A 26,084-nucleotide genomic window follows, 5' to 3' on the forward strand; every position below is an offset into this window, starting at 1 on the left:
AGCCCCTTGTGGGACAGGGACTGTGAGCCCGCTGTTGGGTAGGGACCGTCTGTATATGTTGCCAACTTGTACTTCCCAAGCGCTTAGTACAGTGCTCTGCACACAGTAAGTGCTCAATAAATACGATTGAATGAATGAATGAATGTGTCCAACATGATTAGTTTGTACCTGCCCCAGCACTTTGAACAGTGCTTGACACATAGTGAGCGCTTAACAAATACCATCATCATCATCATTATTACTATTAAAGAGAGGGGAGATGGTGGGAAAGGGGAGAAGGGGACATCCCATCTTCCTCCTCCTCCTTTCCCATTTCCTCCCCCTCCCCTTTTGGACACTCTATCCCGGCTCATCCCCCAGGGGTATTTTCCTGATACCCACTCCACCCACTATGGAGACCACCGTTCTTGAAGAGTGATATCGGGGACATTCCCACTCCTTGCTGCACCCCAAAAGGGTAAAATATCTTGAAAGCACCCAGCCAAGGCCTCCCGCAGCCGAAATCACTTCCTCCCAGCTCCAGGGAGAGAGGGGCAGAGGGATCTCATGGAAAGGCAAGGGCAGGGAGGGAGGGAGGGAGGGAGGAAGAGAAGGAAACAGGGAGACACTCACAGCACCCGAAGCTGCTTCAGGCCCGCGAAGTCGTTCTTGCTGATCCGGGTGATGTTGTTCCCGTTGAGCTCTCTACAGGTAGAGAAAGAGAAGAAATGATTGTGGAACTTGTTAAACCGCTGTACTAAGTGGTTAAAATCTACTAAAATCTACTAATCTACTAAAATGTACTAAGCAGATAAAAGATTGTCAGGTTGAACATGGTCCCTGACCCACATGGGATCCACATTCTAAAGGGACAGGGAAAAACCAGCATTGAATCCCCATTTTACAGATGGGGAAACTGAGACTCAGAGTCAGATTTGAGGAGGGAGGGCATTCCAGGCCAGAAGGAAGACATGGGCAAGGGGATGGTCACCGGGGCCGAACCTCACCCTCTGAGGTGGACCTTGTACATACTTACTATTCTATTTATTTTATTCTGTTAATATGTTTTGTTTTGTTGTCTGTCTCCCCCTTCTAGGCTGTGAGCCCGCTGTTGGGTAGGGACTGTCTCTATATGTTGCCAACTTATACTTCCCCAGTGCTTAGTACAGTGCTCTGCACACAGTAAGCACTCAATAAATATGATTGAATGAAAGGCAGAGAGATAGATGACATCAAAGTACAGTGAGAAGGTTAGCATTAGAAGAGCAAAATGTGTGGGCTGGGTGTAGAAGAGGTGAGGTAGGATGGGGCCAGGCGATTGAGCGCTTTAAAGCCAATGCTGAGGAGTTTAATAATAATAATGATGATGATGGCATGTATTAAGCGCTTACTATGTGCAAAGCACTGTTCTAAGCACTGGGGAGGTTACAAGGCAATCAGGTTGTCCCACAGGGGGCTCACAGTCTTTATCCCCATTTTACAGATGAGGTAACTGAGGCTCAGAGAAGTTAAGTGACTTGCCCAAAGTCACACAGCTGACAATTGGCGGAGCCAGGATTTGAACCCATGATCTCTGATTCCAAAGCCCGTGCTCCTTCCACTGAGCCACACTGCTTCTCTGTTTCTGATACGGAGTTGGATGGGCAACCACTGGAGGTTCTTGAGGCCTCACTGCTTCCCCATCCTTTGGTGAGCAGCAGCTTTGAAGAGGCTTTAGCCCACAGTGCCCCACTATCTATGCCACCCTTGCTCCATGACATTTCAGGGACAAGAGGGTGGGCAAGGTTCCCTTCCCCTGGCAGGGACACATGAGACAGGACAATTCAGGGGTGAGGCAAGGCAGGCGGGCATAAACCAGGTAGGAACCAGCTATTGGCCCCTGGATCTCTGACCCCAAGGGTCCAACAGCCCCGTCTGCCACAGGCCAAACACAGTTCAAAAGTTCCTGACCAACAGCCCCAGGCATATTCCCCCTGATGGTGGTGTGGGGGAGCATCACCTTACTGCATGATCCTGGGTAAGTCACTTCCCCTCAATATGATTGATGGATTGGTTGATATAAATACAAAACAGCAAACCTAGAGGTGCCCAGGCAGTGAATTGCTAAGCCTAGAGATGCCAGCCAACCCTGAGCCCTAACAAGTCCCTGCAAAAATTAAGCGCTGAGGAAACCCCTAAAAAAGATTGAAGAATCTTCTCTCTGATCTCCCATCCTCGTGTCTCTCTCCACTTCAATCCATACTTCATGCTGCTGCCCGGATTATCTTTGTCCAGAAACGCTCTGGACATATTACTCCCCTCCTCAAAAACCTCCAATGGCTACCGATCAATCTGCGCATCAGGCAGAAACTCCTCACCCTGGGCTTCAAGGCTGTCCATCCCCTCGCCCCCTCCTACCTCACCTCCCTTCTCTCCTTCTACTGCCCGGCCCGCACCCTCCGCTCCTCCACCACTAATCTCCTCACTGTACCTCGCTCTCGCCTGTCCCGCCATCGACCCCCGGCCCACGTCATCCCCCGGGCCTGGAATGCCCTCCCTCTGCCCATCCGCCAAGCTAGCTCTCTTCCTCCCTTCAAGGCCCTGCTGAGAGCTCACCTCCTCCAGGAGGCCTTCCCAGACTGAGCCCCTTTTTTCCTCTCCCCCTCATCCCCCTCTCCATCCCCCCGTCTTACCTCCTTCCCTTCCCCACAGCACCTGTATATATGTATATAGGGTTGTACATATTTATTACTCTATTTATTTATTTATTTTACTTGTACATTTCTATCCTACTTATTTTATTTTGTTGGTATGTTTGGTTCTGTTCTCTGTCTCCCCCTTTTAGACTGTGAGCCCACTGTTGGGTAGGGACTGTCTCTATGTGATGCCAATTTGTACGTCCCAAGCGCTTAGTACAGTGCTCTGCACATAGTAAGCACTCAATAAATACGATTGATTGATTGATTGATTGATTGAAGAATCCTGCTTTTGTGAATTTAGACTTCCCCTCTAACTCATAGCATCTTTTCATTCTCTGTGCCCTACAAACCATGCTATCTGCCATTAAAAAGAAGGAAGTGATGTCTTAAAATGATAAGAAATTGTTTACCGATACTAAGATTATTTTCTTATTGATGGGACTGCTTCTTATCTAAAATAATTTTCTTTATTGATGGGGCTTTTCTAATAGAGTAGCTTATAGCTTGCAAATAAACTCAACAATTGCAAAGGAAGATTATCACCTGGGTATTCACAGCGGCTGAGTATTCAGTTATTTTTTCTAACAAGAGTATGCACTATGTTGCTCAGAATCAAACTATAATTAATGGCTGTATTTTATGGATGTTTAGATATGGAGATAGTCTGTGGAGACACATGGCTAAATATATGCAGGGTGACATTTCCTTCCCATTACTATTTTCTGTTAAGTGCTTAGAACAGTGCTCTGCACGCAGTAAGCACTCAATAAATATGACTGAATGAATGAATGAATGCGCTGCTTGTTCCCATTCCCAGCTGCTGCAGAGGTGGACCCCAGCATCTGGGGTGGGAATGGCAACCGATCCCAGACATTCGGAGTGGCCAAGCTTGTTTCTTCCCCTCTCCCTCACCGGGGTAACCAGGGGACAAGACGTGGTCTCTTTGCAGCCCCAAACACTGGAAGCTCCCTACATCCCTGCCCCCCGCCCCAGTGGGCCCTACCCAGTGATGAATGATGTATTTAAATCAAAGGATCATTTTGAGGGTGGGGAGCCCCCTGCACTTCTGCCCTTAAACAAAACTAAGGCCCTGAGGAGGAGGGACTGTGTACATAGGGCAGGCTGCCAGGGGGCTAGAGAGAAAGCCCCCTACAACAAAGCCACTGGAGAAGGTGAAAGGAAACAGCGAAGCCAGAAGGATTAGGAAAAGCCCACACACATTCTGGGCCCTCCCTCAAGCTTGTACCACTCACAAGAGTAGTTTGGATACTATCACTGCCTCCCACCCCTCCACTTCCCTCCTCTTTTACCCCCAGAAGCCTTGTTTAGAGGGGGAAGCCAGACCTCGCTGAAGTCCTGGGGGCAGGGTCACCAGGGCCCAACCTCACCCTCTGAGCCAGAGGTCAGGTCGGGAGGGTGGGGGGGGGGGGGGGGCACCAGGGGAGGGCACATATGAGGAAGGGGAGAAGAGGAGGAGGAAGAGGGAGGAAGAGGGAGGATGGGATGAGGAGGAGGTAGGAAGAAGGAGGAAAAGGGAAGAAGAGGAAGGGGGGAGGAACAGGGAAGAGAAGGAGGAAAGGGGAAGAAGAGGAGGGAGAAAGAGAAGGATGGGGAAGGAAGGGGTAGGAAGATAAGGGGGGATGGAAGGGGTAGAAAAGAGGGAGAGGAAGGGAGGGGGAGGGAGGAGGAGGAGTGGGGATGAGGGGTAGGAAGAGGAGGAGGAGGGGGATGAGGGGATAAGGGGGGAGGAAAGAGGAGAAGGATGGGGGGAGGAGGATGAAGGGAGGAGAGGGGGAAGGAGTAGAAAGATCAGATAGACAGAGAGAGGAAAGGGTCAGTCAGCCCCATCTTTAAAGAATTTTGATAAAGTGATAAAAGGTTCCACACAACTCCTCTCCCATAGGATTTGAGAGTTAATCTATTACCCCTGCTCTCCCCCATAATATATTCCCCATCCTCTCCCCCACCCCAGCCAAGCAAGATGGGGAGAAGGTGCCTAGCAGGGTTCAAGGACTTAAACCACTCCTCAAAGTCCACCAGTCAGTCACTGGGAAAACCCTTGGAGAAGAGGAAGGGGGAGAAGCAGGTAGTGTTCTGGGGGCCGGGGAATAAAAGGAGAGGTGGAGGGAAAGAAAGAAAATGGGGACCACCAATCCTCATCCCCAGGGTAAAGCAAAATGGCAGAGAAAAACACCAGAAGACACCACCACTTAGTGCTCCAGCAGTTAGAACAGTGCTTTGCACATAGTAAGCACTTAACAGATACCATCATTATTACTATTACTATTAATAATAATGGCATTATTCATAATAATAATGATATATGTTAAGTACATACTATGGGCCAAGGACTGGGGTAGACATAAGATAATCAAGTCAGACAAAATCCCTGTCCCTCATGTATCTATGTGGGAGGGAGAACAGGTATTTAGTACCTATTTTACAGATGAGGGATCTGAGGCACAGAGAAGTTGACTTCCCCAAGGTCACACAGCAGGCAAGTGGAGGAGCCGGAACTAGCCGTGCTCTTTCCACTAAGCTGTGCATCTTCCATTATAGCCTGGTTCCCAGAAGAAAAATGCTGAAAACCTTTACCCCGTTCATCTCTGGATGAATTCCCGCACACTTCCCCCAGAGAGGGGACGGAGGACACGCATGGCGGAGATGTGGCCTGGGTTCAAGTGCCAAAGGGACAGTGAGAAAAAGGATCTGTCTCAGTCTTGGAGAGCTGGGTCTGCTCTAGGTGGGCCACTGTGGGCTTAAACCCAGGACTACCCTAGAATAAAAACAAGAGGGAGTCCGGGATGAGCCAAGATCCGGCTAATCTTGGGCACCTCCGGAAGCTGTTTCACCCTGCTCCAAATTCTTCCTTCGGGGCCAGCTGAAAACTAACTTGACCTGCAAAGCTGGAGGCTGGTCACTCAATGTTTAGATGGATGCCAGACTACCCATGCATAGGTTTTGGGCCCAGTGGACCTCCTTCATTCATTCATTCATATAATAATTATGGTATGTGTTAAGCACTTACTATGCTCCAGGCACTGTACTAAGCACAGGGGTAGATACAAGATCATGAGGTTGGACTCACTCCCTGCCTCTCTTGGGGCTCACAGCCTTGATCCCCATTTTACAGATGAGGTAACTGAGGCCCAGAGAAGTGAAGTGACCTTCTGATTCCCAGGCCTGTGCTCTATCTATTAGGCCCTGCCTCTTGTCCATGGGTCCTCACCTGTACTTCCCAAGCACTTAGTACAGTGCTCTGCACAAAGTAAGCGCTCAATAAATACAATTGAATGAATGAATGAATGAATCCTCATTTATTAAAGGCAGAAACTCAGGCACAGAGAGATTAAAGATCCTGTCCAGGGTTAAAGAACAGATAAGTGATGAAACTGGCCTAGAACTCAGGCCCATGCTCTTTCCACTAGGCCATGCTTCCTCTCTTTTCACCCCTTCCCACTTCCTCAATCTCTGCCCCCAACTAATCTATGTCTATATTGTCTCACTACCAAGCCAGTGTATCCCTGCTATTCCCCCATCATCATCAGTGGTATTTATTGAGCTCTTTCAATGTGCAGAGCACTGTACTAAGCAATCAAGAGAGTACAATATAATGGAGTTGGTTGACATGTCCTTCCTTTCCTCCAGGACTCCGTCTGAAACCACGCTTCAAATATGCTGATCACCACAGATATCACAATCAGTCATTGGTATTGACTGAGTGCTTACAATGTGCAGAACACTGTACTAAGCACTCGGGAGATTACTAATACAGCAGAATTAACAGACATGTTCCCTGCCCATAATCAATCATATTTATTGAGCGCTTACTGTGTGCAGAGCACTGTACTAAGCACTGTACTAAGTTTACAGTCTAGAGGACGGAAATCTCTGGTTTGCTTCGGTAAATTTTGCGCTCGAGTGGAAAATTTGCACTTCCCTCCTTCCATTTACCTATTGTCATTGTTCCATTCCTCAGTATGTAATGAGTGTGTGTATTAAACCTGTGTACCCCTTTAGAGTATAAGCTGCTTGAGAGCAGGAATCGGGGTTTATCTTGTCCCTAGTAGTTCTCCAGGTTTTTGTTCCACATATGACCGTCACTCACTCAATCCCATTGAAAGAATGGAAAGCCCATTTAACTAGGTCCCTGTATTAACAATAATAATAATAATAACAACAACAGCATTTGTTAAGTGCTTACTTTGTGCCAAGCACTGTTTTAAGCGCTGGGGTAGATCCAAGGTCATCAAGTTGTCCCACGTGGGGCTCACAGTCTTAATCCCCATTTTACAGATGAGGTAACTGAGGCACAGAGAAGTGACGTGATTTGCCCAAGGTCACAAAGCGGACAAGTGGCGGAGGCAGGATTAGAACCCATGTCCTCTGACTCCCAAGCCTGGGTTCTTTCCAGTAAGCCATGCAACTTCTCTTAACCGGGCTGCTTTAAAGGATTGATCAATCAATCAATCAATAGTATTTTCTGAGCACTTACTGTGTTCAGAACACTATAGTAAGGGCTTGGGAGAGTACAATATAACAGAATTGGTAGACATGCTCCCTGCCCACAACGACCTTATAGTCTATAGGACTGTGCTTTGTCCTAGAATTGCCATGAGCTTTATAGACTCCCCCCTCGCCAGTCTTGGCTGGAAGGAAAGGGCTAGGCACTGGTGCCCCCATTTCACAGAAAGGAAGATTGAGGTCCAGAAAGTCCCACAGCTCCACCTCTATCACCCGCTGCTCATCCAAGTGGACACTCAAGGGCCGTTGGGCTTAGGTGGTTCACGGTCCTTTGAATCACCTCATCCTTCAAGTCCCAGACCACAGTCACGGCTGCCAGGGAACAAATCTGTTCCATCTGGTTCTTTTCTGCAAGGCCTGGGGAACCGCCATCAGAGTCATGAAAGGCAGGGTGCAAGAAGACCAGAAAAGTGATGCAGATGGCAAAGTAAATAGAAGCCCTTGAAAACTAAGCTGGATCGTGGTTGGGGCGAGCTCCCGGGAGGCCGTGACTCCACCATTGGCTGCCCCCTCTCTACTTGAGCTCCCAGAACCCTCAGAGCCCAGGGCTGCCACCCTTGACGGACGGGGGAGAGAGAGGGAAAAAGAGAGGGATGGAGGCAGAGGCCTGCTTGTGGGAAACAGACATCTCAGAAGGAGGAATAAAGCTTCCAGAGGCTCAAGTTTGCAGTTCGGAGGGAAATTATGGCAATTTTGACTGAGAAAGGGACCTCCTGTGGGCTACTCTAATTCCCAACTGTGTATTCTTTCCAAGCATGTAGTACAGTGCTCTGTAAATAGTAAGTGCTAGAACAAAAATGATTAACAAACCAAAAACAAACCAAAAAACTTCTTCAGATCAGGGGCTCAGAGATCTGAGAGGTACGTTTGGGAAGGAAGGGTGAGGAGAGAAGAAAAGTAAACAGAGCTTTAATAATAATAATGGCATTTATTAAGCGCTTACTATGTGCAAAGCACTGTTCTAAGCGCTGGGGAGGTTACAGGGTGATCAGGTTGTCCCACAGGGGGCTCACAGTTTTAATCCCCATTTTACAGATGAGGTAGCTGAGGCACAGAGAAGTAAAGTGACTTGCCCAAAGTCACACAGCCGACAATTGGCAGAGATGGGATTCGAACCCATGACCTCTGATTCCAAAGCCCGGGCTGTTTCCACTAAGCCACGCTGCTTCTTTAAGACGCTGTGGGGACAGCTAAGGGACCAGGCGGCCAGGCCAGCATGGTGGCCGACAGGGTCCAATTTATAAGCTCAAAGCCTCGATAGAGAGTGGGCCCGGGTGGCACAGAGACCCCAGGGTTTTGTAAAGATTGTGTTTTTCCAACAGGAAGCCCTTCTGCTGGCAACCCTGGGGTTACCATGGTGATCCATAAACTGCATCGCCCCGCAGGCAGCTGTTGGCCGATGCCGCAAGAGATCGTGACAGGGCGGCATGGCTTCAGAGAGACAATGAGGAGGGTGAGGCATCCCGTGGCTCAGTGGAAAGAGCCCGGGCTTGGGAGTCAGAGGTCATGGGTTCTAATCCCAGCTCCACCACCTGTCAGCTGCGTGTCTTTGGGCAAGGCACTTAACTTTTCTGGGCCTCAGTTACCTCATCTGGAAAATGGGGATTAAGACTGTGAGCCCCATGTGGGACAACCTGATTACCTTGTATCCCCCCCTGCCCCAGCACTTACAACACGCTTGGCACATAGTAAGCGCTTAACAAAAGTCATCATTATCATTATTATTATTATTATCACGGGGTCCCACGGGGTGAACTCACTGCTGACCTCTCTCCCATGTCCTGCCTCTGGCCTGGAATGCCCTCCTTCTTATCCGACAATTACTCTCCCCTGCTTCAATCAATCAATCAATCAATCGCATTTATTGAGCACTTACTGTGTGCAGAGCACTGTACTAAGCGCTTGGGAAGTCCAAGTTGGCAACATACAGAGACAGTCCCTACCCAACAGTGGGCTCACAGTCTAAAAGGGGGAGAGAGAGAACAAAACCAAACATACTAACAAAATAAAATAAATAGAATAGATATGTACAAGTAAAATAAATAAATAGAGTAATAAATATGTACAAACATATATACATATGTACAGGTGCTTCAAAGCCTTATTGAAGGTCCATCTCCTCCGAGAGGCCTTCCATGACTAACCCCTCCTTTCCTCTTCTCCCACTCCCTTCTGCGTCATCCTGACTTGCTCCCTTTCATCCTCCCACCTGGCCCCACAGAACTTATGTACATAACTGTAATTTATTTATTTATATTCACGTCTGTCTCCCCTTCTAGACTGTAAGATCATTGTGGGCAGGGAAGGTGTCTGTTTACTGCTACATAGTACTCACCCAAGCTTGTAGTACAGTGCTCTGCATACAGTAAGCGCTCAAAAAGTATGATTGACTGACTAAAGGACACTAAACCTAGTCACCGCCCTTCTAGGAAGCAGCATAGTGGAAAGATCACAGGCCTGGAAGCCGGAGGATATAGGTTCTAATCCCAGCTCTGCCGCTTGTCTTCTGTGTGACCTTGGTCAAGTCACTTAAGTTTTCTGTGTTTCAGTTTCCTCACATCCAAAATGGTTTTTCAATACTTGTTCTCCCTCCCACTTGGAACTATGAGCCCCATATGGGACTGGGTCCAACCTGATTAACTTTTATCTATCCCAGTGCTTAGAACTGTGTTTGATACATAATAAGGGCTTAACAAATTCCATTAAATAAAACAGAAATTTACAATTGAGAGACCCGGAAAAAACTCTGAACAGAGGCTTGAGAGTCAGAGGGCCTGGGTTCTAATCTTACCTGCTGTGTGACCTTGGGCCAAGCACTTCACTTCTCTGTGTCTCCATTTCCTCATCTATAAATGGAGATTCAATTCCCTCAGAGTGTGAGCCCTGGGACAGGTACTGTGCCCGACCTGATTAGCTTGTATCTGTCCCAGAGCTTGGCACATAGTAAGCGCTTACCGAATGCCATAATTATTATAGTAGTGGTACTTCTTAAGTGTTTACCATGGTCCAAACACTGTACTAAGTGTTGGGGCAGATACAATTCAATCAAATCAGATATAGTACCTATCGACATGGAGTGTGTCTTGTTTCTGCTATGCTTTCCCGGGCCCGGCTCCGCCACTTGTCAGCTGTGTGACTTTGGGCAAGTCACTTCACTTCTCTGTACCTCAGTTACCTCATCTGTAAAATGGGGATTAAGACTGCGAGCCCCACCTGCGACAACCTGCTGACCTTGTATCTACCCCAGTGCTTAAAACAGTGCTTGGCATATAGTAAGTGCTTAACAAATGCCATCATCATTATTATTATTACAGGACACTCAGTAGGTGCTCAAAAAGTGCCACTGAAAGCTGATGAAGCTTCTTCCTAATAATAGCATAACCATCTACTCTGGAGCAGAGGAATCACCTGTCTGCAGCGTCTGCAGTAAGAAGTAGCGTGGCTTAGTGGCAAGAGCCCAGGCTTGGGAGTCAGAGGTCGTGGGTTCTAATCCCGGCTCTGCCACTTGTCAGCTGTGTGACTTTGGGCAAGTCACTTACCTTTTCTGTGCCTCAGTGACCTCATCTGTAGAATGGGGATTAAGCCTGTGAGCCCCACGTGAGACAACCTGATTACCTTGTATTTCCCCCCATTGTTTAGAACAGTGCTGGGCACATAGTAAGTGCTTAACAAATACCATCATTATTTTATTATTATTATTATTATTATTATTCTGGCCCTGCTCATGGGCTGTTCCATGAACCAGGAGTCCCCGGTGCTCAACAAGAGGAGCAGCATGGCCTAGTGAATACAGCCCAGCCTGGGAGTCAGTAGGACCTGAGTTCTAGTCCCGGCTCCACCACTTGTCTGCTGTGTGACCCTGGGCAAGTCACATCACTTCTCTGGGCCTCAGTTACCTCATCTGTAAAATGGGGATTAAGACTGTGAACCCCATGTGGGACAGGGACTGTATCCAACCTGATTAGCTTGAATCTACCCCAGTGCTTATTCATTCATTCATTCAATTGCATTTATTGAGCACTTACTGTGTGCAGAGCACTGTACTAAGTAAGCATTTGGGAATTACAAGCTGACGACATATAGAGATGGTCCCTACCCAACAACGGGCTCACAGTCTAGAAGGGGGAGAAAGACAACAAAACAAAACATGTGGACAGGTGTCAAGTCATCACAATAAATTAAAGCTAAATGTACATCATTAACAAAATAAATAGAATAGTAAATATGTACTAGTAAAATAGAGTAATAAATCTGTACAAACATATATACAGGTGCTGTGGGGAGGGGAAGGAGGTAGGGTGGTGGGGGAGGAGGAGAGGAAAAAGGGGGCTCAGTCTGGGAAGGCCTCCTGGAGGAGGTGAGCACTCAGTAGGGCTTTGAAGGGAGGAAGAGTGCCAGCTTAGCTGATGTGTGGTGGGAGGGCATTCCAGGCCAGGGGGAGGACGTGGGATGGGGGTCGACGGCAGGACAGGTGAGAACAAGATACAGTGAGGAACACCCAGAGGAAAAATTAATACTAGTGGTATTTGTAGTGTCTGACACATAGTAAGCACTTAACAAATATCATAATCATTACTATTATTATTAAACTCTTACTATGGGCAAAGAACTGTACTAAGCACTGAGGTAGATTCAACTTTCCCATTCCCCAAGTAGAGGAGCCAAGGCCAGGCACATGTCCATTTAGAGAACAATTATAATTGTGGTATTTGTTAAACAACTACTATGTGCCTGGCACTGTACTAAGCGCTGGGATGAATACAAGCAAATCGGGTTGGACACAGTCCCTGTCCCACGAGGGGCTCACAGTCTTAATCCTCATTTTCCAGATGAGGGAACTGAGGCCCAGGGAAGTGAAGTGACTTGTCCCAAGTCACACAGCAGACAAGTGGCAGAGTCGGAATTAGACCCCAGGTGGTTCTGACCTCCAGGCCCGTGCTCTATCCACTAAACCACGCTGTTTCCCATCAGGAGTAGTCCCCAGCACAGCCCCGAGACCTCGGCTCTTAACCAGGGCTGCTGGGCATCTGCTCCGGGTAATAAGTATTTGTAAGGAAATAATTACAGCGTTTGAGAAGAAAATCCCATTAAGCCGGCATCCCGTCGTGCTGCTAATGCCTGCGCCGAGCTGGAGGCGGCTGCTTGGCAAATATCCCGTCTGATCAGAATAATAACATCAGCCGATCCCGTGCTCTCCCTTCAACTCCGCCTCTCCCCGGACCCCCGAGCCCGATCCGAAATCAATAAGCTCCCCTCCAGGATAAGGGAAGGTCTTCCAAGTAGACCATAGCAGACAGAGCACGAGCTTGGGAGTCAGAAGGTCATGGGTTCTAATCCCAGCTCCACCATTTGGCTGCTGGATGACCCTGAGCAAGTCACTTCACTTCTCTGGGCCGCAGTTAACTCACCTATAAAATGGAGATTGAAACTGTGAGTCCCACGTGGGACAGGGACTGTGGCCAACCTGATTTGCTTGAATCCACCCCAGTGCTTAGTACAGTGCTTGGCACTTAATAAGCGCTTAAAAAATACCACGATTATTATTATGATTCCGAGGCCCATCCCCAGGCAGGATACTGGCCGGTCCACCCCTGCTAGCCTGGAAAGCTTCCTGCTCTGTGATGGAAATTTACCAGGAGTTTGGGAAGCTCAGAGCATAAAGGTCACCCATTGGGGATGAAAGGAAGAGGGGAATCTAGTACCAGAAGAGTGTAGGGGAGAAGCAGCGAGACCTAGTGGATAGAGCGCTTGGGACTGGGTGTCAGAAGGACCTGGGTACTAATCCCACCTCCACCACTTGTCTCCTTTGTGACCTCGGGCAAGTCACTTCACTTCTTGTGCATCAGTTACCTCATCTGCAAAATGGGGATGAAGACTGCGAGTCCCACGTGGGACACGGACTGTCCAACCTGACTAACTTGAATCTACCCCAGGGCTTAGAACTTTGTCTGGCACATAGCACTTCAGAATTTCGTTTTTAAAAAAAGGTCTCTTGTATTCCCTTCCTTGCCCTGTGGCTCTCTGACCCTCTATGCCAAGGATGCCTGTCTCTCTCCCTCTTATTTATACATTCTCTTCTCCCACCACATCCCAGCTCATTATTCATTCCTCTCAAGATAACCCACTCTCCGCCTCATTCTCTTCTCCCACCACCAACCTGTTGCTAATATCGTCCCTTCTGCCTGAAGCTCCCTCCCCATTTAGATCTGACAGACCACTGTTCTTCCATCTTCCAAGATCTTCTGAGATCACATCATCTCCAGAAAGCCTTCCTTAATCTCATCTTTCCACCCTATTTTTTATGGTATTTTTTAAGCACTTACTATGCACCAGGTACCTCCGTCCTCTCCCCACAGCACTTGTATATATATTTGTACAGATTTATTACTCTATTTATTTTACTTGTACACATTTACTATTCTGTTTTGTTAATGATGTGCATATAGCTTTAATTATATTTGTTCTGATTATTTTGACACCTGTCTACATGTTTCGTTTTGTTGTTTGTCTCCCCCTTCTAGACTGTGAGCCCATTGTTGGGTAGGGACTGTCTCTATATGTTGCCAACTTGTACTTCCCAAGCGCTTGGTACAGTGCTCTGCACACAGTAAGCACTCAATAAATACGACTGAATGAATGAATTATACTAAGCACTGAAGATAGATACAAGCTAATCAGTTTGGACACAGTCCATGTCACACATGGGACTCAGAGTCTTAATCCGCATTTCACAGATGAGGTAACTGAGGCACAGGGAAGTGAAATGACTTGCCCAAGGTCACAGCAGGCAAGTGGCGGAGTCAGGATTAGAACCCAGGTCCTTCTGATTCCCAGACCTGTGCTTTTGCCACTAAGCTCTGCTGCTTCTATTCATCTCTCAGGGTGCCCTCTGCAGCTGCTGATCGCCACGAAGCCCTGGCCACCATGGTGTCTTTGGCCTGGACTTCCTGAGACAGATCCCTTCCTGGAGAGTTGACCAAAGCCCATTGGGATCAGAGCCATTTCATTCATTCATTCATTCGTATTTGAGCGCTTACTGTGTGCAGAGCACTGTACTAAGCGCTTGGGAAATACAAGTTGGCAACATATAGAGACAGTCCCTACCCAACAGTGGGCTCACAGTCTAGAAGGGGGAGACAGAAAACATATTAACAAAATAAAATAAATAAAATAAATATGTACAAATAAAATAGAGTAATAAATACGTACAAACAATACATACATATATACAGGTGCTGTGGGGAGGGAAAGGAGGTAAGGCGGAGGGGATGGGGAGGAGGAGGAGGGGGAGAGGAAGGAGGGGGCTCAGTCTGGGAAGGCCTCCTGGAGGAGGGGAGCTCTCAGTAGGGCTTTGAAGGGAAGTAGGGCTTTGAAGGGCTTTCCCCGTCTCACCCTGAGTGGGTGTAAAGTTGGAGGGGGAGGACAGGACCAAGTCCCCCAAGGAGAAAGAGACTTTCCTCTGGTCCATCAGGCCTCCTCCACTGAGAGACCCAAACCTGCTAAACTTCCTTGACCTCCAGAAAAATCACATGATTCTTCACAGGCCTGGGACCTATTTCTTGCAGACCCCCCTGGGCAGCAGTGGGGAAGAGATGGGAAAGGGCCCTCATCAGAACAATAATCTAATATATGGCATTGATTAAGCACTTACTAGACACTGAACACTGTCCTGGATTCAAGGTGATCAGGGCAGACGCATTCCCTGACCCCACCCAGGATCCCAATCTATTTTGCCCCCATTTAACAGAGGAGGAAACTGAGGCCCAGAGATGTTAGGTAACTTGCCCAAGGTCACCCAGGAGGCCAGTGGCAAAGATCTGTACTCTCTCCTCTAGGCTAACGTGCTCCTGGCAAGCACAGACCCGAGCAGCGTGACTGATATGGCTGGAGTGCCAGACCTGGGCTTGGGAGTCAGAAGGAACTGGGTTCTAATCCCACCTCCACTACTTGTCTGCTGTGTCACCTTGGGCAAGCCACTTCACTTCTCTGGGCCTCAATTACCTCATCTGAAAAATGGGGATGAAGACTGCGAGCCCCTTACGGGACACTGACTGTGCCCAACCTGATTAGCTTGGCTGAGTGCCAAGAGCCCAGGCTTGGAAGTCAGAGGTCATGGGTTCTAATCCCCACTCTGCCACTTGTCAGCTGTGTGACTTTGGGCAAGTCACTTAGCTTCTCTGTGCCTCAGTTACCTCATCTGTAAAATGAGGATTAAGACTGTAAGCCCCACAGTGGACAACCTGATCACCTTGTATCTACCCCAGCGCTTAGAATAGTGCTTTGCACATAGTAAGCGCTTAACAAAAATACCATCAAAAAAAAAATACCCCAGCAAGTAGTACAGTGGTACATAGCAAGTGTAGACTGTAAGCTCACTGTGGACAGGGAATGCATCTGTTATACTGTTGTATACGTGTTTGGTATAGTATTGTGCACACAGTAAGCGCTCAATAAATAAGATTGACTGACCATTAAAAAACAGAAAACCTCCACATGGCCAGGTCTCTGGGCTGTAGGATCTCTCTGGAGGTAGGTACTTAGTGTCTCTGGCGAGTTGCAAGAAAGATAAACTCTCCTTCCTACAGACTCAGCCTTCCTGACAAGCATGGTTCAGTGCCTTGGTGGAAACAGTGTGGTTTTCTGGAAACAGCAAAGGCCTATGAGTCAGAGATCCTGGGTTCTAATTCTACCACTTGCCTGCTGTGTAACCCTGGGCAAGTCACTTCACTTCTCTAAACTTCAGTTCCTTCTGATTTGCTTGTATCCACCCCAGCGCTTAGTATAGTGCCTGGTACACAGTAAGCACTTACATGCCGCAATCCTTATTATTATTACTATTAGTCATATGTAAAATAGGACTGAGACTGTGAGCCCTATGTGGGACAGGGACTGTGACAAACTAGATTAGCTGGTATCTTCCTCAGAGCTTAGTAAAGTACTTAGCACATAGTTCATTGTGGGCAAGAAACCTATCAACTCTGTTGTATTATACTCTCCCAAGAGCTCAGTAAGGAGCTCTGTACACAGTAAGCTCTTAGTAAATACTAAGTGCAGAACAACCTGTCTACATGTTTTGTTTTGTTGCCTGTCTCCCCCTTCTAGACTGTGAGCCCACTGTTGGGTTGGCACGTCTCTATATGTTGCCAACTTGTACTTCCCAAGTGCTTAGTACAGTGCTCTGCACACAGTAAGCGCTCAATAAATGACAAGGAATGAATGAATGAATAAATACAATTATTATTAATTATTAACTACCAGCAGGCAGAAGGTGGCAGGACAGATGAACACCCGAGAGGATAGCTGTCTCTCCAACCAATCAATTAATCAATTATATTTATCGAGCACTTAATAAAATAATAACAACGGTATCTGTTAAGTGCTTATTATGTGCCAAGCACTGTACTAAGTGCAGGGGTGGATACAAGCGAATTGGGATGGACACAGTCCCTGTCCCTCTTGGGGCTCACAGTCTCAATCCCCATTTTACAGAAGAGTAACTGAGGCCCAGAGAAGTGAAATGACTTTGCCAAGGTCACACAGCAGACAAGTGGCAGAGCTGGGATTAGAACCCATGACCTTCTGACTTCCAGGGCCATGCTCCATCCACCAGGCCATACTGCTACAGAGTTGGTAGAAATGTTCCCTGCCCACAACGAGCTTACAGTCTAGAGGCAGATTCGAAGACAGAATCACAGCCTCCTTGATCTCCCGGAAAGCATTTCTGGTTCCTAGGAGCACTCCAAAAATACAAGCTGAATTTAGGACCCCAGGGACTGATATCAAGCCAAAAGCAAGCTGCTTCTGCCATCGCTGGCCTCTCCCTCTTCCCCTTGCTCAGTCCCTGCAGGGAATCTCGGAACTCTCCGGTTTAGAAGATTCCAACTTAAGGAACATCCACCTTGTTCTCCTACAATATACGGGTTGCATTTTTGCCAAACCCTATATTCGAGAAAACTCTCATTTTAACACATCTCCTATCACCATGCACAACTGTTTCTTTCTACACTGCGTCGCCCTGTATGATAATACTAATTATGACTATTCTTCTAGACTGTGAGCCCACTGTTGGGTAGGGACTGTCTCTGTATGTTGCCAACTTGTACTTCCCAAGCGCTTAGTACAGTGCTCTGCACACAGTAAGCGCTCAATACATATGATTGATTGATTGATTACTATGGTATTTGTTAATTGCTTACTCTGTGTCAAACACTGTTCTAAGCTCTGGGGTAAATACAAGTTAATCACGTTGGACACAGTCCCTGTCCCATATGAGGCTCAGAGTCTAAATAGGAAGGAGAACAGGTATTGAATCCCCATTTTACAAGTGAGGAAACGGAGACATGGAAAAGTTAAGTGACTTGCCCAAGGTCACACAGCAGACAAGTGGCAGAGCTACGATTAGAACCCAGGTCCTCTAACTCCCAGGCCAGTACTCTATCCAGTAGAGCACTCTGCTACACACACAAGGTCAACGCTTAGAACAGTGCTTTGCACATAGTAAGCTCTTAATAAATGCCATTATAAAAAAAAAAGAACATTCCCTAATTCCACCATCCTGTTCAATCCAAAAGGCTCCTTCCCAGCTCACTTAACTGTACCTTATTCCTTTTTTAAAAAATGGTATTTGTTATTAATCGATGCCTTATCGTGGCAGGGGAGTTGGTGTATTCTGATGAAGTTTAGAGCCATGCCATAAAGGGCCACCCATAACAGAAAGGTCTAAGCTGAACCAACAAAGTTGAATCACCTGTGATGGACAGCAGCAGCATGGGCAAGAGTCAAAGGCAGATGATCAAGTGATCAAAACATTGATCAAAGACGATGGCAGAGACTCAACTTTTCACTGCGTGGAAGAAGGCAATGGTAAAACACTCCTGTATCTTTACCAAGAAAACCCTATGGATATACACACCAGAATGAAATGACTTTGTGACAGGAGATGGGCCATTCCGAAGAGGGTGTGTCCATGGAGTTGTTGTGGTTCAGAAAGGACTGGATGGCATTAGAAGAAGATTAAAGCAGTTCCTAAATGCCAGGCAATGTACTGAGCACTCGGGTATTTACAAGCTAATCAGGTTGGACACAGTCCAAGTTCCACATTGGGCTCACAGTCTTAATGCCTCGTTTTACAGATGAGGTAAGTGAGGCACAGAGAAGTAAAGTGACTTGCTCAAGGTCACACAGCAGAAAAGTGGTGGAGCTGGGATTAGAACCCTTGTCCTTCTAACTTCCAGGCCTGTGCTCTTTCCACTAGGCCTCTCCGCTTATTAACTCTTCCCCCATGATCCCTGTGGAACCCTTTCCCCACGAAAATCCACCAGGTCCTCAAAGCCTCCCCTAAATTCCCCCCTCCTCTAGGAAGCCTTCCTGCCCCGTCATGTCATTCCACCCTCAGCAAGGCACTTCTCCACTTGTTTCCAATTCTCACCACTTAGATACCTAGGCCTATTTATTTGTTCAATTACTTCATTCTTTTTTGTGTGTGGAATGTATTAAGCACTTACTATGTGCCAGGCACTGTATTAAGCACTAGGTTAGATACAAGCTAATCAGGTTGGACACAGTACATGTCCCCTGTGGGGCTCACAGTCTTAATCCCCATTTTATAGATGAGGGAACTGAGGCACAGAGAAGTGAAGTGACTTGCTCAAGGTCACACAGAAGACAAGTGGCGGAGCCAGGATTGGAACCCTTGCTCTTTCCACTAGGCCGTGCTGCTTCTCATAAAGGCATCCTGATGCATCTAGTCTACTGTCTACTAAATTCTTCTTCTTGCTCCCATCATCATCATCATCAATCGTATTTATTGAGTGCTTACTATGTGCAGAGCACTGTACTAAGTGCTTGGGAAGTACAAATTGGCAACATATAGAGACAGTCCCTACCCAACAGTGGGCTCACAGTCTAAAAGGGGGAGACAGAGAACAAAACCAAACATACTAACAAAATAAAATAAATAGAATAGATATGTACAAGTAGAATAAATAGAGTAATAAATATGTACAAACATATATACATATATACAGGTGTATGTATATATGCTCCCACTATTTGCAAATCACTTTTGTCTGTCCCTACACCCATTAGGTAATAAACTCCTAGAGGGCAGTGATTGTGAGTCTACCTTCTGTTGCACTCTCAGTCAGCCGTATTTATCGAGCGCTTTCTGTGTGCAGAGCACTGTACTAAGCACTTGGGAGAGTACACTACAAGAATAAGCAGACACATTCCCTGTCCACAGCGAGCACTCCAAAGCCTTTAGTGCAGTGCTGTGCACCTTTGTCTTGTCTTATGCCATCAACTCGTTTCTGACCCATAGAGACGCCACAGACACATCTCTCCCAGAACGCCTCGCTCTCCATCCGCAATCGTTCTGGCAGTATGTAATAATAATAATGATGGCATTTACTAAGCGCTTACTATGTGCAAAGCACTGTTCTAAGCGCTGAGGAGGTTACAAGGTGATCAGGTTGTCCCACGGGGGGCTCACAGTCTTAATCCCCATTTTACAGATGAGGGAACTGAGGCCCAGAGAGGTTAAGTGATTTGCCCAAAGTCACACAGCTGACAAGTGGCGGGGCTGGGATCTGAACGCTTACAGTGCTCTGCACATAGTAAGCGCTCAATAAATACGATTGATTGATTGAACCCCTGACCTCTGACTCCAAAGCCCGGGCTCTTTCCACTGAGCCACGCTTCTTCTCCATAGAGTTTTCTTGGTAAAAATACGGAAGTCATTTACCATTGCCACCTTCTGCGCAGTAAACTCAAGTCTTCACCCTCAACTCTCTCCCATGGCGCTGCTGCCCAGCATGAGTGAGTTTTGACTTGCAGATTGCCTTCCACTCGCTAGTCACTGTCTAAGCTAGGAATGGAATGGGTAGGCTTCTTCTTGACTCTCCCTTCCGTAGCCCAGACTGGTAGGGTACTGGATACTCTCCAGATGTGACCCTGAGAGGGGGCTGTGCACCTAGTAGGGGTTTAATAAATGTCACTGACGATAAGCGCTTAGGATAGTGCTCTGCACACAATAAGCACTCAATAAATACGATTGAATGAATGAATGAATTATGACGACAATAATCTCCTGGATTGTAAGATCTTTTAAGACAGGGGTCGTATTTACTTATTCTTTTGTACTCTGCCAATCCATCAATCATTGGTATTTATTGAGCATGTGCTGTGTGCAGAGCAATCAGTCAATGGTATTTATTGAGTGCTTACTATATGCAAAGCACTCTTCTAAGCACTCAGGAGAGTACAGGAGAATTAGCATAAACATTTCCTGCCCTTAATGAGCTTAGAAGGGGAGAACAGTACTGAGTGTTTGGGAGAGTACAAAACAACAGAGTTGGTAGACACATTCCCTGACACCTGGAGCTTAAAATCCAAAGTGGAGACAGACATCCCCCTGACTTTCCCATCACCCTAGATTGTGAGCCCATTTTTGGGTAGGGATTGTCTCTATCTGTTGCCGAATTGTACTTTCCAAGTGCTTAGTACAGTGCTCTGCACACAGTAAGCGCTCAATAAATACAATTGAATGAATGAATTAATTAATTAAAATAAATAAATTATGGATACGTATATAAGTGCTGTGGGGCTGAAGGTTGGGCACATGTCAAGAGCTTAGTGAATAAAGATCAGCGCTTAGAACATTGCTTTGCACATAGTAAGTGCTTAATAAATCCCATAAAAAAATGCATAGGCAGGTGGAGGCAGTAGGTGAAAGGAGGGTTAAACCAGAGAAGGCATCTGGAAGAGATGTGATTTTAAAAAGGCTTAAGATAATAATAATAATTATTATTATTATGGTATTTGTTAAGCACTTACTATGTGCCAGGCACTGTAAATCAAAGCAAATCAGGTTGGACACAGTCCCTGCCCCCTAATAAGGCTCACAGTCTCAATCCTTATTATTTTACAGATGAGGTTACTGAGGCCCAGAGAAGTGAAGTGACTTGCCTAAGGTCACACAGCAGACAAGTGGCAGAGCCAGAATTAGAACCTATGACTTCTGACTCTCAGGCCAGTGGTCTATCCAGCACACCATGTTGTTTTTATGGGGAAAAATGGAGAGAGTGGTGGTTTTTCGGATATGACGGGGTAGGAAGTTCCAGGCTAGAACGTGGGCAAGGGATCAGCAGCAAGATAGACAAGATAGTGGTACAGTGAGTAAGTTGGCACTAGAGGAGTAAAGTGTGCGGGCTGGGTCGTAATAGGAAATCAGTGAGGTAAGGTAGGTGGCCCCTCTCAGGATGGCACCTGGAGAGTTTCCAGGAGTCTATCAGTTTGCGTTATTCATTCATTCAATCGTATTTATTGAGCGCTTACTGTGTGCAGAGCATTGGACTAAGCTATGGGAGGGAGAGTCAAGCAGAGGCCTACCCATTCCATTCCTAGCTTGGGCAGTGACTAGCGAGTGGAAGGCAATCTGCTACAAGTCAAAACTCACCCGTGCTGGGCAGCAGCGGCACAGAAGAGAGTCAAGGGCAGAGACTCAAGTTTACCGTATGGAAGAGGGCAATGGTAAAACACTTCTGGAGTTTTACCAAGAAACCTCTACGGATAAACTACCAGAAGGATTGCAGACGGAGGTAGGGCATTCTGGGAGACACGTGTCAAGCAGTGTGGCTTAGTGGAAAGAGCACTGGCTTGGGAGTCAGAGGATGTGGGTTCTAATCCCCCCTCCACCACTTGCGTGCTTGGGACTTTGGGCAATCCACTTAATAATAATAATGATGGCATTTGTTAAGTGCTTACTATGTGCAGAGCACTGTTCTAAATGCTGGGGGGGGGGGATACAAGGTGATCAAGTTGTCCCACTTGGGGCTCACAGTCTTAATCCCCATTTCACAGACGAGGGAACTGAGGCTCAGAGAAGTTAAGTGACTCGCCCAAGGTCACACAGCAAACATGTGGTGGAGCCGGGATTCGAACCCATGACCTCTGACTCCAAAGCCCGGGCTCTTTCCACTGAGCCATGCTGCTTCTCTAAGGTGATCAGGTTGTCCCACGCGGGGCTCACAGTCTTCATCCCCATTTTACAGATGAGGTAACTGAGGCACAGAGAAGTGAAGTGACTTGCCCAAAGTCACACAGCTGACTATTGGAAGAGCCGGGATTTGAACCCATGACCACTGACTCCCAAGCCCGTGCTCTTTCCACTGAGCCACGCTGCTTCCCCCTTAACTTAACTTCTCTGGGCCTCAGCTCTCTCATCTGTAAAATGAGGATTAAGACTGTAAGCCCCACATGGGACAACCTGATTCATATCTACCCCAGTGCTTAGAACAGTGCTTGGCACATAGTAAGTGCTTAACAAATATTATAATTATTATTATTATGGGTCAGAGACGACTCAACAGCATAAGACAAGACAAGGTAGGTGGGGGCAAGCTGAATGAATGCTTTAGGACTTTCTGTTTAATGAGGAAGTGGATGGGCAACCTGCCCAACTTGGATTTGCTTGTATCTATAGGTTGCCGACTTGTACTTCCCAAGCGCTAGGTACAGTGCTCAGCACGCAGTAAGCACTCAATAAATACGATTGATGATGATGATCTACCCCAGAGCTTAGTACAGTGCCTGGCAAATATTAAGCGCTTAACAAATATCACCACTGTTATCGAGGAGTGGGGAGATATGAACTGGGCAATTTTTTTTTAGAAAAATGATCTGAACAGTGGAGTGAATTACGGACTGGAGTAACCAGAGGCTAAGGAGGCAGGGAGGTCAGTGAGGAGGCTGATGCAATAGTCAAGGCAGAATGGGATAAGTGCTTGAACCAACATAGTACCTGTTTGGATGAACAGGCAGGGGCAGATATTAACAATGCTGTGAAGATGGAACCGACAGGATCTGGTGACAGATTTAATATGTAAGCTGAATGACAGAGATGAGCCAAGGATAACGCCAAGGTTACAGGCTTCGTGAGACAGGGAGGTTGGTGGTGCTGTCTACAGTGATGGGACAGTCAGGGGGAGGATAAGTGCTTGCTCGGGTCAGAGTGAAAGCAGTTTGGATGGAGAAGAAAGGGAGGATTTTGGCAATGCTGTGAAGGTAGAACAGACTAAGCACTCAACAAATACCACTGATTAATTGTTGACAGTGAAAATATCCACCCTGGCTGAACTGAATATCTTTCCATTTGAGGCAATAACAATAATAAAAGTATTAATAATAATAATGCCACCTGTTAAGCACTTACTATGTGTCAAGCATTGGGGACAATACAAGCTAATCAGGTTGGACGCAGTCCCTGTCCCACATGGGGCTCACAGTCTTAATCCCCATTTTACAGATGAGGTAATTGAGGCCCAGAGAGGTGAAGTGACTTGCCCAAGGTCACCCAGCAGACAAGTGGCAGAACCGGGATTAGAACCCAGGTCCTTCTGACTTCCAAAGCCATGCTCTATCCACTAGGCCACGCTGCTTCCCTGTGCTTTGGCAGGAAGCAGATAATGCCAGGAGTCAGAACCCTGTGGGTTTGGGGAAGTCCTGATTTATACATCTATTTCCCCCTCTCTAAAACACTTATCTGCAAAGTCATTGATGATTGGTGGTCAGAATAAATATGCTGCCCCTAACTCAATCCCCATTTTTCTCCTGCCCGAGTATCAGTCATATTTATTGAACAATTCCTACTAAGTGCTTGAAACAATACAATTGAATAGAGTTGATGGGTATGTTCCTCGCCACAACCAGCTTACAGTCTAGAGGGAGAGACAGGCATTAATATAAATAAAAACGTAGGGATATGCACATCAGTGCTGTGGGGCTGGGAGAGAGGTGAATAAAGGGTGCAAATCCAAGCGCAAGGGTGGTGTAGAAGGGAGTGGGAGAAGAGGAAATGAAGGCCTAGTCAGGGAAGGCCTCTTGGAAGAGATATGCTTTTAATTCCTCAAAAATCTCCAGCAGCTCCCTGTCAACCTATGCATCAAGCAAAAACTCCTCACTCTCGGCTTCAAGGCTCTCCATCACTCAACCCCTCCTACCTCATTCATTCATTCAATCGTATTTATTGAGTGCTTACTGTGTGCAGAGCACTGTACTAAGCGCTTGGGAAGTACAAGTTGGCAACATATAGAGACGGTCCCTACCCAACAGTGGACTCACAGTCTAGAAGGGGGAGACAGAGAACAAACCTAAACACATTAACAGAATAAAATAAATAGAATTAATATGTACAAGTAAAACAAATCAATAGAGTAATAACTATGTACAATCATAAATACATATATACAGGTGCTGTGGGGAAGGGAAGGAGGTAAGGCAGGGGGGATGGAGAGCGGGAGGAGGGGGAGAGGAAGGAGGGGACTCAGTCTGGGAAGGCCTCCTGGAGGAGGTGAGCTCTCAGTAGGGCCTTGAAGGGAGGAAGAGAGCTAGCTTGGCAGATGGGCAGAGGGAGGGCATTCCAGGCCAGGGGTAGGACGTGGGCCGAGGGCCGACTGTGGGACAGGAGAGAACGAGGCACTGTGAGGAGATTAGCGGCAGAGGAGCGGAGGGTGCAGGCTGGTCTGGAGAAGGAGAGAAGGTAGGAGAGGTAGGAGGGGGTGAGGTGATGTACTGCCCTGAAGCCGAGGGTGAGGAGTTTTTGCCTGATGTGCAGATTGATTGGTAGCCATTGGAGATTTTTGAGGAGGGGAGTTACATGCCCAGAGCGTTTCTGGACAAAGACAATCCGGGCAGCAGCATGAAGTATGGATTGAAGTGGGGAGAGACACGAGGATGGGAGATCAGAGAGAAGGCTGATGCAGTAGTCCAGACGGGACAGGATGCGAGCTTGAACGAGCAGGGTAGCGGTTTGGATGGAGAGGAAAGGGTGGATCTTGGCAATGTTGTGGAGCTGAGACCGGCAGGTGTTGGTGACGGCTTGGATACCTCACCTCCCTTCTCTCCTTCTCCAGCCCAGCCCACACCCTCCGCTCCTCTGCTGCCGCTAACCTCCTCACTGTACTTCGTTCTTGCCTGTCCCACCGTCGACCCCCGGCCCACGTCCTCCCCCTGGCATGGAATGCCCTTCCTCCACACATCCGCCAAGCTAGCTCTCTTCCTTCCTTCAAAGCCCTACTGAGAGCTCACCTCCTCCAAGAGGCCTTCCCAGACTGAGCCCCCTTTTTCCTCTCCTCCTCCCCATCCCTCCTGCCCTATCTCCTTCCCCTCCCTACAGCACCTGTATATATGTTTGTACAGATTTATTACTCTATTTATTTTACTTGTACATAATCTACTATTAGAGAAGCAGCGTGGCTCAGTGGAAAGAGCCCGGGCTTGGGAGTCAGAGGTCCTGGGTTCTAATCCCACCTCAGCCACTTGTCAGCTGTGTGACTTTGGGCGAGTCACTTCACTTCTCTGGGCCTCAGTTCCCTCACCTGTAAAATGGAGATGAAGACTGGGCCCCCCATGAGACAACCTGATCATCATGTAACCTCCCCAGCACTTAGAACAGTGCTTTGTACATAGTAAGCACTTAGTAAATGCCATTATTACTATTATTACTATTCTATTTATTTTGTTAATGATGTGGATTTAGCTTTAATTCTATTTGTTCTGATGACTTGACACCTGTCTACATGTTTTGTTTTGTTGTCTGTCTCTCCCTTCTAGACTGTGAGCCCGTTGTTGGGTAGGGACCATCTCTATATGTTGCCGACTTGTACTTCCCAAGTGCTTAGTACAGTGCTCTGCACACAGTAAACTCTCAATAAATACGATTTAATGAATGAATAAGGCTTTGAATATGGGGAGAGCGATCGTCTGTATATGGCTTCTCTGGTCCTTCCCAACCACTTTTCCTGGCTCAATCCCCAACTGGCCAGGGATTTCTGGGCTGCTGCTTCTCAGGGAATATTCTCTTCTTCCCACCCATTTCCTGACTTGCTATTAACAGTCACACATCAC

The 26,084-nt window shown here is 47.2% G+C and overlaps 1 protein-coding gene across 1 annotated transcript in view; it reads right to left on the bottom strand.

Annotated features, from left to right (window-relative positions):
• SLIT1 (slit guidance ligand 1) overlaps nucleotides 1-26,084 on the bottom strand; it is a 320,078-nt gene that overhangs the window by 286,053 nt on the left and 7,941 nt on the right. The window contains exon 2 of the mRNA XM_038744026.1: nucleotides 613-684. Coding sequence (XP_038599954.1) covers nucleotides 613-684 — 72 coding nt within the window. The remainder of the gene's footprint in view (nucleotides 1-612; nucleotides 685-26,084) is intronic.

Source organism: Tachyglossus aculeatus, chromosome 3 (genome assembly GCF_015852505.1).
Source record: "Tachyglossus aculeatus isolate mTacAcu1 chromosome 3, mTacAcu1.pri, whole genome shotgun sequence".
NCBI classification, from domain to species: domain Eukaryota; kingdom Metazoa; phylum Chordata; class Mammalia; order Monotremata; family Tachyglossidae; genus Tachyglossus; species Tachyglossus aculeatus.